At 36.7% G+C, this 14,973-nt stretch overlaps 1 protein-coding gene across 4 annotated transcripts in view; it reads right to left on the reverse strand.

The window, feature by feature from the left end:
- NF1 (neurofibromin 1) overlaps positions 1 to 14,973 on the reverse strand; it is a 261,374-nt gene that overhangs the window by 13,468 nt on the left and 232,933 nt on the right. For all 4 annotated transcript variants that reach the window (XM_036837703.1, XM_036837701.1, XM_036837704.1 and 1 more), the window contains 10 exons: positions 14,117 to 14,243; positions 12,436 to 12,567; positions 11,298 to 11,433; positions 9,981 to 10,138; positions 6,007 to 6,129; positions 5,467 to 5,597; positions 5,208 to 5,308; positions 3,758 to 3,900; positions 3,355 to 3,401; positions 1,893 to 2,109 (listed from right to left, as the gene is read on the reverse strand). In XM_036837703.1, the coding sequence (XP_036693598.1) occupies positions 1,893 to 2,109; positions 3,355 to 3,401; positions 3,758 to 3,900; positions 5,208 to 5,308; positions 5,467 to 5,597; positions 6,007 to 6,129; positions 9,981 to 10,138; positions 11,298 to 11,433; positions 12,436 to 12,567; positions 14,117 to 14,243 (1,315 nt within the window). The remainder of the gene's footprint in view (positions 1 to 1,892; positions 2,110 to 3,354; positions 3,402 to 3,757; positions 3,901 to 5,207; positions 5,309 to 5,466; positions 5,598 to 6,006; positions 6,130 to 9,980; positions 10,139 to 11,297; positions 11,434 to 12,435; positions 12,568 to 14,116; positions 14,244 to 14,973) is intronic.

Raw genomic sequence — 14,973 nt, forward strand, 5'->3', positions numbered from 1 at the left:
GAAGTAATGAGACAGAAAGAAAGAAATGAAAGAAAAAGGGAAAGGCAGGGGAAGGGAAGGAAGAAAGATGACAGATACAGTAGGCAATGAATGTGGTAGAAAGAGCACTGGCCTTGATTCTAGATAAGAACTGTGTGATAAAGCAATTCACTTAGCTCTTCTAAACTCAGTCTCCCCTTCACACACAACATTGTGAGCCTAGAACTAAATTACCTCTATAGTACCCCCTAGCTCCAAAATGCTAAGATTTTATGGCGGGAGGCGGGGGGTAGTGGTGATGAGGGAAAGAATTCAGTGGCTGCAGTATCTAGAAGAAAGTAAACTTAAAGTTTTGCCCTGGCTTTAACAGTTGAAATGCTGATAATGGGGCAAGATCATAGGCACACTCTAGTGCTTAAGAATCACCTGGGTGTTTATTAAACACAGATTGCCGCCTGGGCCCCACTCCTGTAGTCTCTTGTGCAGGAGGTCTGGGGTGGGATTCTAGCGTTTGCATTTCTAATAAGCTCCTAAACGATGCTGAGGCTGCTGGTCTGGGACCACACTTGGAGAAACACTGTTCTAGGGAACAGGTGACAGAGGCCAAATAAACACAGTTATATGGGGAAAAAAAGTTGGCCAGATTTCTCTTATTTCTTGTGGGGGAGAAAACCTGACTAGGTGCAGTAAGGTGATTGATAAATAAATGCTGGATTAAACAATTTGTTTCCTCTGCTGACGAAGGCTTTGTTGTTGACCAAAGCTTAATAGATGAATATAGTTATTTAATATAATGGTTTATAATATGAATTGGGTATTAGATTTGCCAAGTTCTTCAGAACCTTCAAAACTATATATGTTTAAACATTCATGCAAAACTGAGATTATAAACTGGGAATTCTATTTATGGATCTTAAACATCACAAAATAGTTATAATGCATCATTTGGCTTTTTAAAAGAAAATCCATGCTAACACTTGACTACATCTAATATTGATAACTTTTCCTTATAGCATGAGGTGTTTCATAAGTAAACTTTTCAGATAATGAAACTTTAAACACAAAACCTTTTTAATTTTAACCATTTTAGAAAGATATCTTTCTGAATAGAATACACGACCACAACGGAAGCTTTCCTTCATTACCCACTGTCATCATAAATACACAATGGCGTCAGTTCTGTAATGAACTGAATAACACCTCCAGGGTTTGACCAGAGTCATAAGAAATCATCCTCTTTGTCACTGAAAAAGCCCAAGAGTTCTGTACGCTTGCCATTTCTGCCATCTTGTTTATCTCAGCCCCACCCGAGCTATTAGCTGTTATTTCTCAGTTTATCTGCCTCTTAGTTGCATGTTGAATGGGCATACTTTCCCCACTTGGACCTAAGAGTGACTCCAGAGTCAGGAATATGCTTATGGGCTTTAAGATGTTATTTTTTTGAGGTGGCATTTTTGTCTGGTTGTTTATTTACTCCTAGATTTTCAGGTTGTTGCTGGCAGCAGGGAAAAGGGGCACTACTATATTTTGTTTATTTTTGGGATACAGTATGCTGTATCAGAGACACAGAAACACTAGGGCAAGGTTAGTATATCTAGTAAGGGAATTATAATTCTGTTCACTTACAGGGTCATATACCTTAGGTTACTCTTCCTGCCTAAACTCTAAAAACTTATCAACCTTGGAACACTATGTGAACACTCTAAACATTTCACTATCTTTGTATAACTGTTTGAAAGTAGACAGCTTTACAGAAACCAAAATTCAAATCAGCTACAAGGTAAAGACGAAATGTGAGATGAATTTCATGATAAAAAGGAGCAAAATCTGCTATAAACTGATAACAAGGGAATTCCTAATGTTGGTATAGTAATATTATTGCTCAAATTTATATAAAGATTACATTTACTGACCTGGGGAATGCTGGGAAGTTGCAAGTGAGGTCATGGAATTAGAAAGGTTAAGGTTAGCAGTAATACTAAGCTGGCTCTGCACTGCAGGAGGATAAGGAGATGTGGGTGTCAGGAGGGACTCCTCACTGGTTTCTTCATCAATTCCAGGCAAATACGTGTCAATCAAGGCATCAAGAAACTTAACAATAAGCTCAGCATAGTCTGGGATTTGTGTTTGCTGTAATGGAAAATAGGACATTATTTTAGCTCTGTTCTTTTTTCTTTTTTTGTAAATCCCCCTTGAAGCCAAAAAAGATAAATTCAATTTTTGTTTTGGGCTTAATTTACTATTTTTCTTCCTTTGTACTACAGATCATTAAAAAAAAAGGGGGTGCAATAATATTTGTAGACTACCATGGGACTTACAACTGGGAATTTTATTCAGCTAACACTTACAGCTTCCAGATGAACCTGTGATTACTGAAGGCCATGCACAAAGACTGAATTAATTCTGAGACAATCCAATCATCAGGAATGATGTCTAGTCTATTTTCCAAAACTGAGAAAATGAGCAGAGCATCATTCCAGCTGCCATGTAGAGATTCAACTAACTAAATACTGTGAAGGGCTCGGAGAGTTACTGGCAATCAAACTACAAAAGTTCCCGCATGATATACTTATTTCTGTGACTTCAGGCCCATTTTTTAAATGACAGCCTTTGCATATCAAGAGATATGCAGTAATAACTAAACAAAACAAAACTAAGTACTCAACTGTTAAAATTAGAACAAGATTTATGCAATTCGTATTGATTTAGCACCCCTATCTCTAGAACACTGCACTAGGGGAAGAAAAAGAAGTCCTGCCTTCAAGGAACCTCAATCAATTTGGAGAGAGACCATATACAGAGAGAATAATTAAATACACATTTATGTAGCACTATATCAACTAACACCAATCAAAGAACAAACTGAATGGAGCAAATGAGGATATATTCAGGGAAGAGTGAATCTAATGCAACAGGTTGGAAGGAAAAATGTTTTCTTGAGGTAAATTTCTTTTTCATTATGTAATTTTTAAAATTGAGGTTTAACTGACATATAACATTATATTAATTTTAGGTCATGAGGTAGATTTTAAACATATGTAATGCTCCTTCCTAATCACAAGATACCTAAATGTGTGCATTAAGATCATCAATTACATGAGGGACCGAGGGCAGAAAGTTTACAGAGGTTTATCATACGTTTCTGAAAAGTCAAGCATAAATTTAGTTGAATTTTTTTTTTTTTGTAAAAGCTAGTATATAAACATATTAAAGGTGTTGCCTCTTGGAAAGAATCTTGTGGTAGAAAACTTTTAATAAAAATAATATATGTGTTTTTTGTGAATCATTCTGGTTTTCAACATATTGTCTTAAAGCAGGAACAGTAATATAAATAAAACTTTCATTTTGTCAATAGAGAAAAAGATATTTTCTTACCTTTGAAAAGGGTCCTGCAAACCGCCATAGGCCATTAAAACCAAAACCTGCAACAAATCAAATGTTACTCTTACAGCAAGCATGACACTCTTTCAGTCTTAACAGAAATTATATAGTTGATGATATATAAAACCCCCACACACAGTGAAAACTTTTTTTTTTTAGAATGAGTGTCAAAGTAGACTAAAACTCACTGAAAATATACCCAGTATAAAACCATATTTTAGTTAAAAAGTTGTCAACCACTTATTGTACTGAACACATAATTAAAAGTCAGAAAATGGCATATTAGAGAGGTGTGAACAAGCCTATTCCTCATAAGGAATTCTTCAGCCAGTGCATTCTTTAACAGCACACATGTTTCAAGTTCATCAACCATCCTCCTCCCGATACGTTTATTTACTTTGCAGGTAAGATGTTTGGTACTGTGGTGGGGATTCTTCATGGTACACCACACTTTGCACAATCCCATGGATTGGATTTAACAAATTTGGATCTTGGCACAATGACAACAGGGTGTTGATCTTAGAGTCCAACAAATTGTGCCTAAAAAAATAAAAGTCAACAGAGGAACATTTTAAAGGAAAATTAAATGAAAATATATACTGGAAAATATTTTTCCCTAGAACAGTATGATAAAAATGAAGGGTGACGAGTGCTTTTCCAATTTTTCTCTAATGAACGTGTGTATTTGCTTTTTTGTTTTGTCTTTTGTGTTTAAGTCATTAGGAAAATATGGTAAAAGCACCTAACTAAGCACTGTCATATAAACATGCTTAACTATATGTGGTGATTATTTGCTCAAGACAAGGTTGGCTTCTGTCTGCCACTCAGCATGCTTTAGGACCATCTCTTTCTGCTGATTATTGATATGTACCCAGGAGTTAAAACTAAATTTAATATTAATCAGTGTTTAACAAATGCTGAATCAGATCGAATGAGGAAAGCAAAATTAGCTTGGAGGGGGTGGAATATATGATCAAATTCAAACTTCTGAGGAAATTAACTATTTCTAACCCAGCTATACCCCATTAATAAAAATAACCAAGAGCCAAGTATATAAAATTCTGAAATTTATAAATAAGATTAAACAAAAACAAAGAAATAATGATACTACATAGAAGGCCTAGATTAGGAATAGAGTTTCCCAAGTTTCTTTGGGTTATCTAGATTTGAACACTTTGAGGCTAATATGATTTTAGCCCTTAAGAGAGAATAAAATTCATCTCCCAAATAAGAAGTCAATTTTGTTTTCACGCAGCTGTGGATTAAAAACAAAAGCTCTACTGAAAAAGAAAACAGAACAGGTATGCTGATTTAAATATAGCAATCTAACAGCTTTCTCCTAAGTGAGGAAATAAACAATGCTCATCACAATGAACAATGTAAGAAAATCACAAGATAAAAAAATGTTTTTCCCACTCTGACAAGTACAGGTTTCTGGTAACTGACTATACTGCTGAACTGAATGAATAAGCATTTTCAGAACTCTAATGGAAAACTGATGAATTCATAAAAGTGCTAATAAAAGATCAAGATGAAAAAAAATTAATTACATGGGACTGAGTGAACTGATGGGGATGATTATAATTTTTGTGACTTTCTGTTTGAATAAAAAAAAAAAAAAATGTTTTTTCCGATCGGCAGGCCAAAACTAGTCCTAGGTCCCATTAAACCCACTGTCTCTAAACTAAAAATCACTACCACACTACTTTTTTTTTTTACTATCACACTACTTCACGTTCCCCTCTCCACAACCAGTGAACACTACTGGGTGATACTTTTCCTAAGCTTTTATAAAACATTTGACTTCAAGACAGATACAAAAGTTAAACACAAGTGGAGATACTTACACAACAGGAAAAACTTTGGGGAAAACAACACTAGCTTCTGCTAAGTATTCATAAAGAATTCGTTGATCAAACTCATCCGTGGTGTATTTCACCAGCGTAGCCTAAAAAAAAAGTAAACAAAAAACATTTTACTTTGTGGCTGAATTGTTACCTGTTTCGGTGAGAAGCAGAATTTGGCCTTCCTTTCATGTTTTTAATATTTAAGGGCCTTCTAAGAGTAGACTGGAAAAAACCCCCCACAAAAAGCAAAAAATATTACCAGAACAGTAAGAAGAAGTGCTTGGATCTTCGGATCAGTAAGTACTTCTTCATCTAAGAGAACATTTGATTCAGACACTGAAACTTTACGTAAATGTGGGTGCTGTTGTGATGAGGAAATCCTTTGAGTTTCTGTGGTAAGATATGGATTAACACAATCAGCTATATTAATCAAATATAACACACTAGATACTACTTCACCTAACATATTTTAATGTCACTTCTAAAATTCGATAGCTTTTTAACAGACACTTAAAATATCAACAAAAATATCATACAAAGTTACTATTCACCTATACAAAAGTTCTGGCTAGCTGTATACAATGTTGTATATCATATGTATGATTACTTTCTACACAGGTTTCAGGATATCTGTCATTTTAAGGACTGTATAGCTTGTCTTTGTCTTTTGAAAAAGAGCAAATGTTTCTATATTTTATCCTAATGATACTAAGAAATGGCTGGAAAGCAAATATGGCTTTAATGTACTCTCCCTCCTTACTTTCAATGATCTAGATTAATTATTAACTTTGTTTCTCACCCATTTCATAATCAGTTTCTGCTACTCTCCTCATTTTGGGGGGTGTTGTGATCCCTGATTCCATTTCTTGCCTTTTAGGAGCCTTTGTGTCTGATATCAAGTGATCAAAACTTTTCCTTGTTCCTATAAACAAAAGTTACAGAATATGGAAGTTCATTAACCACAGTGTCTGTGAATAGGAATATACTAAAAAGAAAATGTTTGGGCATAAAGTGTTTAAGTTTTCACTTAAGGACCCAAAGAAAGCTCAAACATATCCCTGGGGCAGAGTTCCTCTCCTCTCCTGTTTTTTTCCGTCTTCTCAAGGAATTTTGGCCACACAGCTGTTCTGTTTCAGGACAGGATGTGCCTTATTGGTCCAAATTAAATTGAGATTACATGCACTACACTGGAGGTAAACCAAACTCCACCAACAAGTACAATATTTGATAATAAATACAGAGATATGTGCTGTTTAGTAGCAAAGATCAACTATGTCTGAACAGCCTTTTTTCAATTTAAGGCATTCTGCTGGTGCCAAGAATGAGTCATTAACCTATGAAGAATTTCTAAAAGTAGACAAAATCAAAGTTTTAGTTCTTCAGGCTTTGAAAAAAGGATGTGCATGCCTAAAAGTACTAAATAATAGATACACTGGGAGATGCTTCAAAAATAGCAAGCAGTACCGTTTCCCACTTGGCTTTGAGTTTCTCTAATCATGTATTATACCAATGTTAAATACCTGTCTCTTAAAGTAAAAGTACTGAAACTGGATTATTTGGAACTTATATATTTCTGTTCTTTATATTCTAAGAACTTCTCTTATTCTTCTTGGTACAGCTCTAACAGCAAATCTGGAATACTTTTGACAGTATTATTTTTTAAAAGCCAGAACTGAAGCCACTATAATTACATATGACAATTTGAACACTTGAGAAATTTAATGTTCTATTAACCTCAAGTTTTAATACTAATAATTATTCACAATAGTCATAAAAATCAAGGTCAAATAATTTAACAGCCCAAAAGAATCTAGTCCAACCTCTTCATTTCCTGTACCTGTAAACTGAGGAAGCCATGAGCAGTTAAGAGATTAGCCTGAAGTTGCAAGGCTAGGCATCCAGTTAGTGACCAGACTTTAAATATCAAATTTCCTAAAAACCAATTCGTGCGGGCTTCCCTGGTGGTGCAGTGGTTGGGAGTCTGCCTGCCAATGCAGGGGACACGGGTTTGAGCCCTGGTCTGGACGATCCCACATGCCGCGGAGCAAATGGGCCCATGAGCCACAACTACTGAGCCTGCGCGTCTGGAGCTTGTGCTCCGCAACAGGAGGGGCCGCGACAGTGAGAGGCCCGCGCATCGTGATGAAGAGTGGCCCCCGCTTGCTGCAACTAGAGAAAGCCCTCGCACAGAAACGAAGATCCAACACAGCCAAAAAAAAAAAAAAAACAATTCGTGCTTTCATACTGCATGAGATCAGGACACCACTCTCTATGTTTAGTTTTCTTACTTTTCTCATTCTTCCTTTTTTACTTTACACTCTGCATTCTTCCTGGGAGATCTCCTTCCACTGCCATAGCTTCAGCTGTCTAATGAACTAATCAATTCTAAATGTGCCACTTGTCCACTTCTCTCTTCCTGAACTCCAGATGTATGTTCTCATTTATCTCTTACATATACACGCCAAGAATCCTGAAGGGATCTCAAATATAATATCAACCAACCTAAATTTATCTTGTACTATAAATATATTAGTCTTGATCTCTGTGAATGGAATCACTATCCAGCCATTTTTTTTTTTTTTTTTTTAAAGTAGAGGGAAGGATTATTTATTTATTTATTTATTTTTGGCTGTGTTGGGTCTTCATTTCGTGCGAGGGCTTTCTCTAGTTGCGGCAAGCGGGGGCCACTCTTCATCGCGGTGCGCGGGCCTTTCACTATCACGGCCTCTCTTGTTGCGGGGCACAGGCTCCAGACGCGCAGGCTCAGTAGTTGTGGCTCACGGGCCTAGTTGCTCCGCGGCATGTGGGATCCTCCCAGACCAGGGCTCGAACCCGTGTCCCCTGCATTGGCAGGCAGACTCTCAACCACTGCGCCACCAGGGAAGCCCCCAGCCAGTTTTTGAAGCCAGAAATTTCTGACATCCTTCACTGCCTTCTCCCTCCCCACCTGGCCCAAAGAGTCAGGCACTAAGTCCCACACCTGATTCCTTTTCTCCATTGTCCCACTGCTCCTGCCTTAGTGCAGGCCTACACCATTTTTTGCTTGGACCGCTGTAACGATCTCTTAAATGATTCCCTTGCGAAAAAACTCTTCCTATTTCTCCATATTGTAGCCAAAAACCTTTCCTAAGAATAAAATTTTGTAACGTCTCTCCCCTACTTAAAGATCCCTGCTGGATACATGATAAGGCTAAATCTCTTAACATGGCACAAAGTCTCCCACAAACTAGTTGCAATTCTTCTCTAGCCTCATTTCGTACCCCAGTGCTTTTCCTGACTTTGCTTTATTTATGCTATTTCCCCCCTCTCTTGAATACATGCCTTCCTTACCCTGTGCCTACCAGGCAAGCATGTATTAAATTTTCAAGATCCGGTTCAAATGTTACCTCCTCTCTGTAGCTTTTCCTAATTTCCTTACTTTAATGGCACCTGGGGATGCTGTTGCAATTGTCTGATTATAAGTCTTAGCCACCAAACTATGAGCTCCTCCAGGGCAAAGGCTGTAACTTTTTCGTCTATCACATGGGTTGAATGAATTCAATATTGCATTTTCTCTGAAGTTAGTTTTTCATTTACAACTTCCTTGGCATGAAAACTCAGAATCACAAAACACAAAGTAACCAGGAAACTCCTAGAACATTATTTATGGAAAAGTATAAAGAGAAAGGAACTCAAACAAAAGATAACAGTCCTTGGGACTTCCCTGGTGGCGCAGTGGTTAAGAATCCGCCTGCCAATGCAGGGGACACGGGTTCGAGCCCTGGTCCGGGAAGATCCCACATGCTGCGGAGCAACTAAGCCCGTGTGCCACAACTACTGAGCCCATGTGCTGCAATTACTGAAGCCCGCACGCCTAGAGCCCGTGCTCCGCAACAAGAGAAGCCACCGCAATGACAAGCCTGTGCACCTCAACGAAGAGTAGCCCCCGCTCACCACAACTAGAGAAAGCCTGCGCATAGCAACAAAGACCCAATGCAGCCAAAAATAAATAAATAAAATAAATAAAAAAAAGATAACAGTCCTATGTGACTAGTAATAGTGATTAACATTCATGGTTTCAATTTCTCTCATGGTTTATTGGCAGGTTATTTATTTTATACTTCTTTAGCCAAAGTTGTGTAAGAGCACCTTTGCATTCAATCTGTGGTGAGGTGGGATCAGTGGGCTCTCTCGTTATTTACTTCAGTTTTTGAAAAGGGAAAAAGGGTCTCACAGCATTTCAGGTATATTTCTCATGGTCAAATGTTGATGTAACCAAGCAATTTTAACTTCCAAGAACCCTATCTTCTTACAGTAATCAAAAACTCTTACCTGTTTGTCTTTTTAAAGAAAAGATGGCAAATAGTATTATTATAGCTTCATAGCATATTCATGTATTCTGCCCTCAGAGGGTAATTTTGGGAAATATATTGTTAAAGGCCCTGCATCTGAATGCTGCAAGACTCCTCCTTTTCTGTTGAGTATCTAATGTCTCTCCTACTCCCATTTCCCTTCTGCCTGGCCAAGGCAGAATAAAACAAGTAGAGCCACAATATTTAGTCTAAGAATCCCCCCAAAACTGTTTCAAGATCTCATTCTCATTCCTCTATCTTAACTGATATGGCTTAACTGATCTATCAAACTCTCTCATAATTGGCATCAAAGACTTTGCTACATCAAAACCAGGAAATTTTGATAATCGTGAACAGCTTCAAATAATTTTCCAGGAGTGAAAGTATCTGACCATTTTTGAAAAGAATTCTAAAACTTTCTACATAATTTAGATAAACTAACCAAGCAACTTCTTCGTGTTGGCCTGAGAAGGCTGCCCCATGTCCAAGCTCATGGATTTCCTGGCTCGGGGACTGGTCTGGCCCGCAGGTGGATAGCTGGCTGCAAGGTACCCTTCAGAACCTTTGGGAGAGGACCATGGCTGATTCTCCTTTAGTGTCCTGAGAGATTAAAACAGTTGAGAAGAATCAATAAACATGATGACAAATACAACCACTGCTGGCCCTTCTAATTGGCTATTGTATTTCCCAATGGCAGAGATCAAGTAATTTTAAAACTGTACTTTAAAGCTCTTTAGGGTACAAACTCTTAATCTATCCCCAGGAAGTATCCACTTTCTTGCCATGACATCTTATACACAGTAGGTACTCAACAAATGCTCAACTGAACTGTACTGCATTGATTTTTTAATCAGGGAGAATCAAGTCTAAATAAGCAATTGTATCCCTGGTTTAAAAACCAAGGGGGAACAGAGTCAAACTCACTTTCTCCTTTTCATAACAAAAAGGGCATATCTCAAAGAAATATAATCATAGGAATGACTGAAGAGTAAGACTACTGAAAGCCAAGTATGCCTGGAAAGCTTTTGCATACATTGTTAACATCTCAGCTGGAAATTGCTGAGGGCTTTTTATCAAAAAGTGGGATGTTGATAAATTTTATGATATAAGCACTACAAACACAAGATTATTTTCCCATGTTCAACACTGTACCTAAAACTTAAAGGTATCTTTGTTTAACTGAAAATATAAAAAAACTCCAAATGATGCTATTTTCATGTAATTTCTCTATGTTTTAGTGAAAAATATACCACTCAAAGCAACATACAACAGGATATAATTTGATTATCTTAACATCTAAATCTGTACTATAGAAAACTTTTTAGTAACTTTAGTGTGATATGAGTAAATACAATAAATATGTTGGCATGTGTATCTTTTTACAAATCTGTATAGCTTAGTTTTCTATCATGAAGCATGTAATGTTGCTTATATTTCACATCAGGTTTTCCTAGGCCTTTTCCTGCAATCCGATACTTTCAAGATCATCTCTTTTCATTATTCAACTGATTTGTGCTTAAAAAGAGGCAAACTAATGTTAACTAATTAGCACAATTAGATTAGAAGAACTTTCCTTCAACTAACACACATAAAATACTGTACATTTATAAAATGAGTTTTGATTTACACACTCTTCCTAGGTTATCTTTAGAGTCCCTTCTATATTACCTTCTGGATTACTCTGCTGCTTGCCTCCATTGGCATGGAATATTGAAACCTGATTGTAATTATGAAATTGTGGGAGAAGAAGTCCATTTACCTATAGCTAGGGTCACCATGATGAATGGGATATGTATCCATAGGAATATTTTCCATTGAAATATCAGTAAGAAGAAGAGACTTTCTATGTTTTAGGCTACAGCGACTTCGAACCTCCTCAGACACTGTAAGTAAAGCTAAAAGGAAAAAGAAGGAAGATTTAAAAATTTAATAAATCACAAGTGTGACTTAAATTAGGATATACTTCTTACAACCTCCTGAAGAGAATAATAGCTGGTAAACATGAGAGTATGAAGTTTAAGGATATAAAACACTTAGGACAGACTTGTTTATGTTAAAGCGTTTATAGTCTGTTTTGGAAGACTGCATGTAAACATGAAACTTACAAAGAGATTTAAATAGCACCTTATATTAGTCAAGTGCTTTAATAAACACTGGACCTCAACAAACACAAAAGGTAGGCAGGGCAGGACTATAAGGTCCATTTCTTAGAAAAATACTCTGAAATGTTAAATGATTTGCTCAAGGTCAAATAATTCAAACAAAAAAGTTGCCACAAACTGAAGTCTGCTAAACTGGGAATCAGCACTTTCCAACAAACAACGATGTTCAAGAACTGTGTTATACATAAGTGCTAAGTGTTGTTGAGAGGAGAAACACAAATCAGATAAGAGCAGATAGGGACGGTATAATGGAATGGTGGGGATGGGCAGACAGTCTAGGTAAAACAAAGGGCATCAGGAATGAATATTAAAGAAGCATAAAGGCACTTCTAGGAGATGGCAAGTAGATTAGCTTAAAATAGCCCATCCATTTGGAGAGGTAATAAAAAATGAGGCCTATGAAATTAGAGAAAGGGGACAGAATCAGGAGGGCTGCTTAAGGGCCCAGGATGCTAGGCTGAGGCTTCTAGATTTTATGACAGACAACAGGGAGCCACGTGGTGTCTTGAACCAAAGATGACTAAGGGAACACATTTCACATATTAATGCAAATTCTTCTGTAAGGAAAAATGTTTTGGCAAAACTTTCCAAATTTTAACCAATGCCACAGGACTGAACTGTGAACTCTTTACCCTGCCAAGCAACCAGCGGAAGGACCCAGAGGTGTCTGTACCTTTTTCATGGTCCTTAGATATAGCTGTGGTAAGATTAATTTTGTCTATTTTGTGTTTTTACCTGCCAAGTAAGCCACGCTCTGTGTATTCACCTCAAATTTGTCACAATTTCTATGTTTATTAACCAGAGTTAGTAGTGTATGCAAAATTCTGACCGTTCTTGCAACAATGGCAGGTGAAGGATGCCTGTATCCTACAAAAAATAAAAACAAACAAGAAGTTAATTCATTCTTTCATCAAGTATCTGTTGAATTCTTATTCTGTGACTAGCAACTTTGCAAGGAAAGGAAGTATGTAAGGGGAATAGCCATTTGGGAAGGTAAAATATATACATATGTGAATAGTTAATTAATTACCTATAGGATTAAGCACCAAAAATGTATAGAATAGAATAATGTTCCCTGGAACTCGAAGGTACCTCAGGGAGAGGAAAATTAGAAGATGATGGCGTTTCAGATCTTCTATTCCCTAAAGCAGCACAAGGAATTTTTAAAAACCTATTTAGTGTAGTTTGCCTTAAGATATGCTTTGAAAATAGGGTTCTATCACTTAAATTTTTTTTTTAATTAAAGAAAAAAGTCTTATGATATAGGGAGTATAAGCTCTCAGAGCCCAAAGAATCCAGTTGATTAGAGGGTAAGCTTGATCTCTGGACAACTTTTAATCACTAATGCTACTCCATTTAAAATAGGGGATTTGTACATTGAAAATATTTGGTATTCTTCTAGAAATATAGAATAAACAAGCATTTTATCAGCCTAGTTGCAATCTATCTTCTTGGTATCCTGTAGTAAATGTAGTATCTTTTGAGCAATGCCTATTCACTTTAGAGATTAAAACTGTCAATATTTTTTGCAGAAATTTCATAAGGTGGTGAAATCAAATGTATACATTCACAATGGTAGGTGTATATATATATTTGGTTAAAAACTGGGGGAACCTCTATGATCCCTCAAGCTTAACAATCATTTAAATTGATACCTAACTGCAGATTCAAGCTCTAGTTTGAGTCTCTAATTTTGGCCAAATCTAAAGCCAGCAATTCACACCAGCTCCTTATCCCAGGCCATACTTTACACTGTTTTTGCTTCTGACTCACCCCATTTGCCGTTCCTGTTAACTGCAGTCTTGGGCCATGACTGCCCCACATTAATAAACCAAAACTAACACTCAGCGAAGTCACCAGTAGGGAGTAAAGTCAGGTGAGGGAGTGAACAAGCTGGCTCTGAGGAAGAGCTGGAGATCACTGCTACAAGCAATGCAGAAATGCGGAGGTGGGAGGATGGGGCACCAGAAGGGTGAGGGTCTATGGTATGTGACAACAGGATTGATCAACAGTAAATTAGTAACAAGTTAAGAAAATCTGTGGTCAAATCTCTAACATAACATTTTCTAACATGAGTTACTCAAATAACATTTATTGATTTGCAGTCTATCTTATTTTGATAATCAAAAAGATACTTATCAATAAGTAGCATTAATTAATAAAACAGCTATTAGAAAGTTCAGTACTTAGAAATTTTATAAGAATCAACTCCTTTGCTTTTTAAAGGAAATTTGATATTTGATGTGGAAATTAGGTTCTATTAAAATATATACTGAACAAAACATAACTCAATAAGACATACAGTTGCGTTTAAAGTGAGACACATGAGCCAAATTATTTCAAGCACTCAATCATTTCAGTTACTTCTGGCTTCTCGACACCATTTCATAAAAATATTCTGACATAAGGCCTCTACCTTTTAAGAGGTGTCCAACCAGTGCGAAGTTAAAGTTAGAGTTGAAATTGAGTCCAACAAAATGATCCATTTGTTTGCAGTGCCATTCCAGAGGATTCCGGATCGCCATGAATACTTCCTCTGGACTCTATTAAAAAATAATCATGAGATGGCTGATGGGGTTCACAAAGGAAGGATCACTTATTGGTTTTTGTTTGTGTTCAACAGCTATGACAAGGTAAATACTCCTTTCAGGTTGAGAGAAATTATTTTCAGGTGACTACAGAAAACCACAGAACATTTAAGGTACTGCAAATAAATTAGTGCAAGATAGTTAAGCATATAACTAATAAGGTGATGGAAGATAAAACAGCTTTGATTTACAATGCAAAGTAAGTGACTGTCAATTTATATCCTGGTGACTTTTTAAAAACTAAAATTATTGTTATTTTAAATAAGACCATGCACTGAACTGTAGCTGGCACTTTGTGTACTATGATGACTGGAAATTCAAGAGAATGAAGAGAGTTCATATTTACTGAGTGCCTGCCGTATACAAGTGTTAGATACATTATTGTATTGAAACCTTAAAGCAATTCTATGTAATAGGTATTAGCTCCACTTTACGGATTGACAGATTCATTCATTCATTCTTTTACTTATCAAATACTCATCACATGTTTTTGATGTGCCAGGCATGGTTCTAGGCTCTGCAAGTACGTCAGTGAACCAAACAGACAAAAACTACTCGCCCTGGTGGATGTGACATTCTGGTGTGGGAAAACAAGGAAATTGAAACTCAAAAATGCGGTGTAACTTGACCTCTAAATTAAGATTTTTTTTTAGATTGGGGTATAGTTGCTTTACAGTGTGTTAGT

Source organism: Balaenoptera musculus, chromosome 20, assembly GCF_009873245.2.
Source record: "Balaenoptera musculus isolate JJ_BM4_2016_0621 chromosome 20, mBalMus1.pri.v3, whole genome shotgun sequence".
NCBI lineage: Eukaryota > Metazoa > Chordata > Mammalia > Artiodactyla > Balaenopteridae > Balaenoptera > Balaenoptera musculus.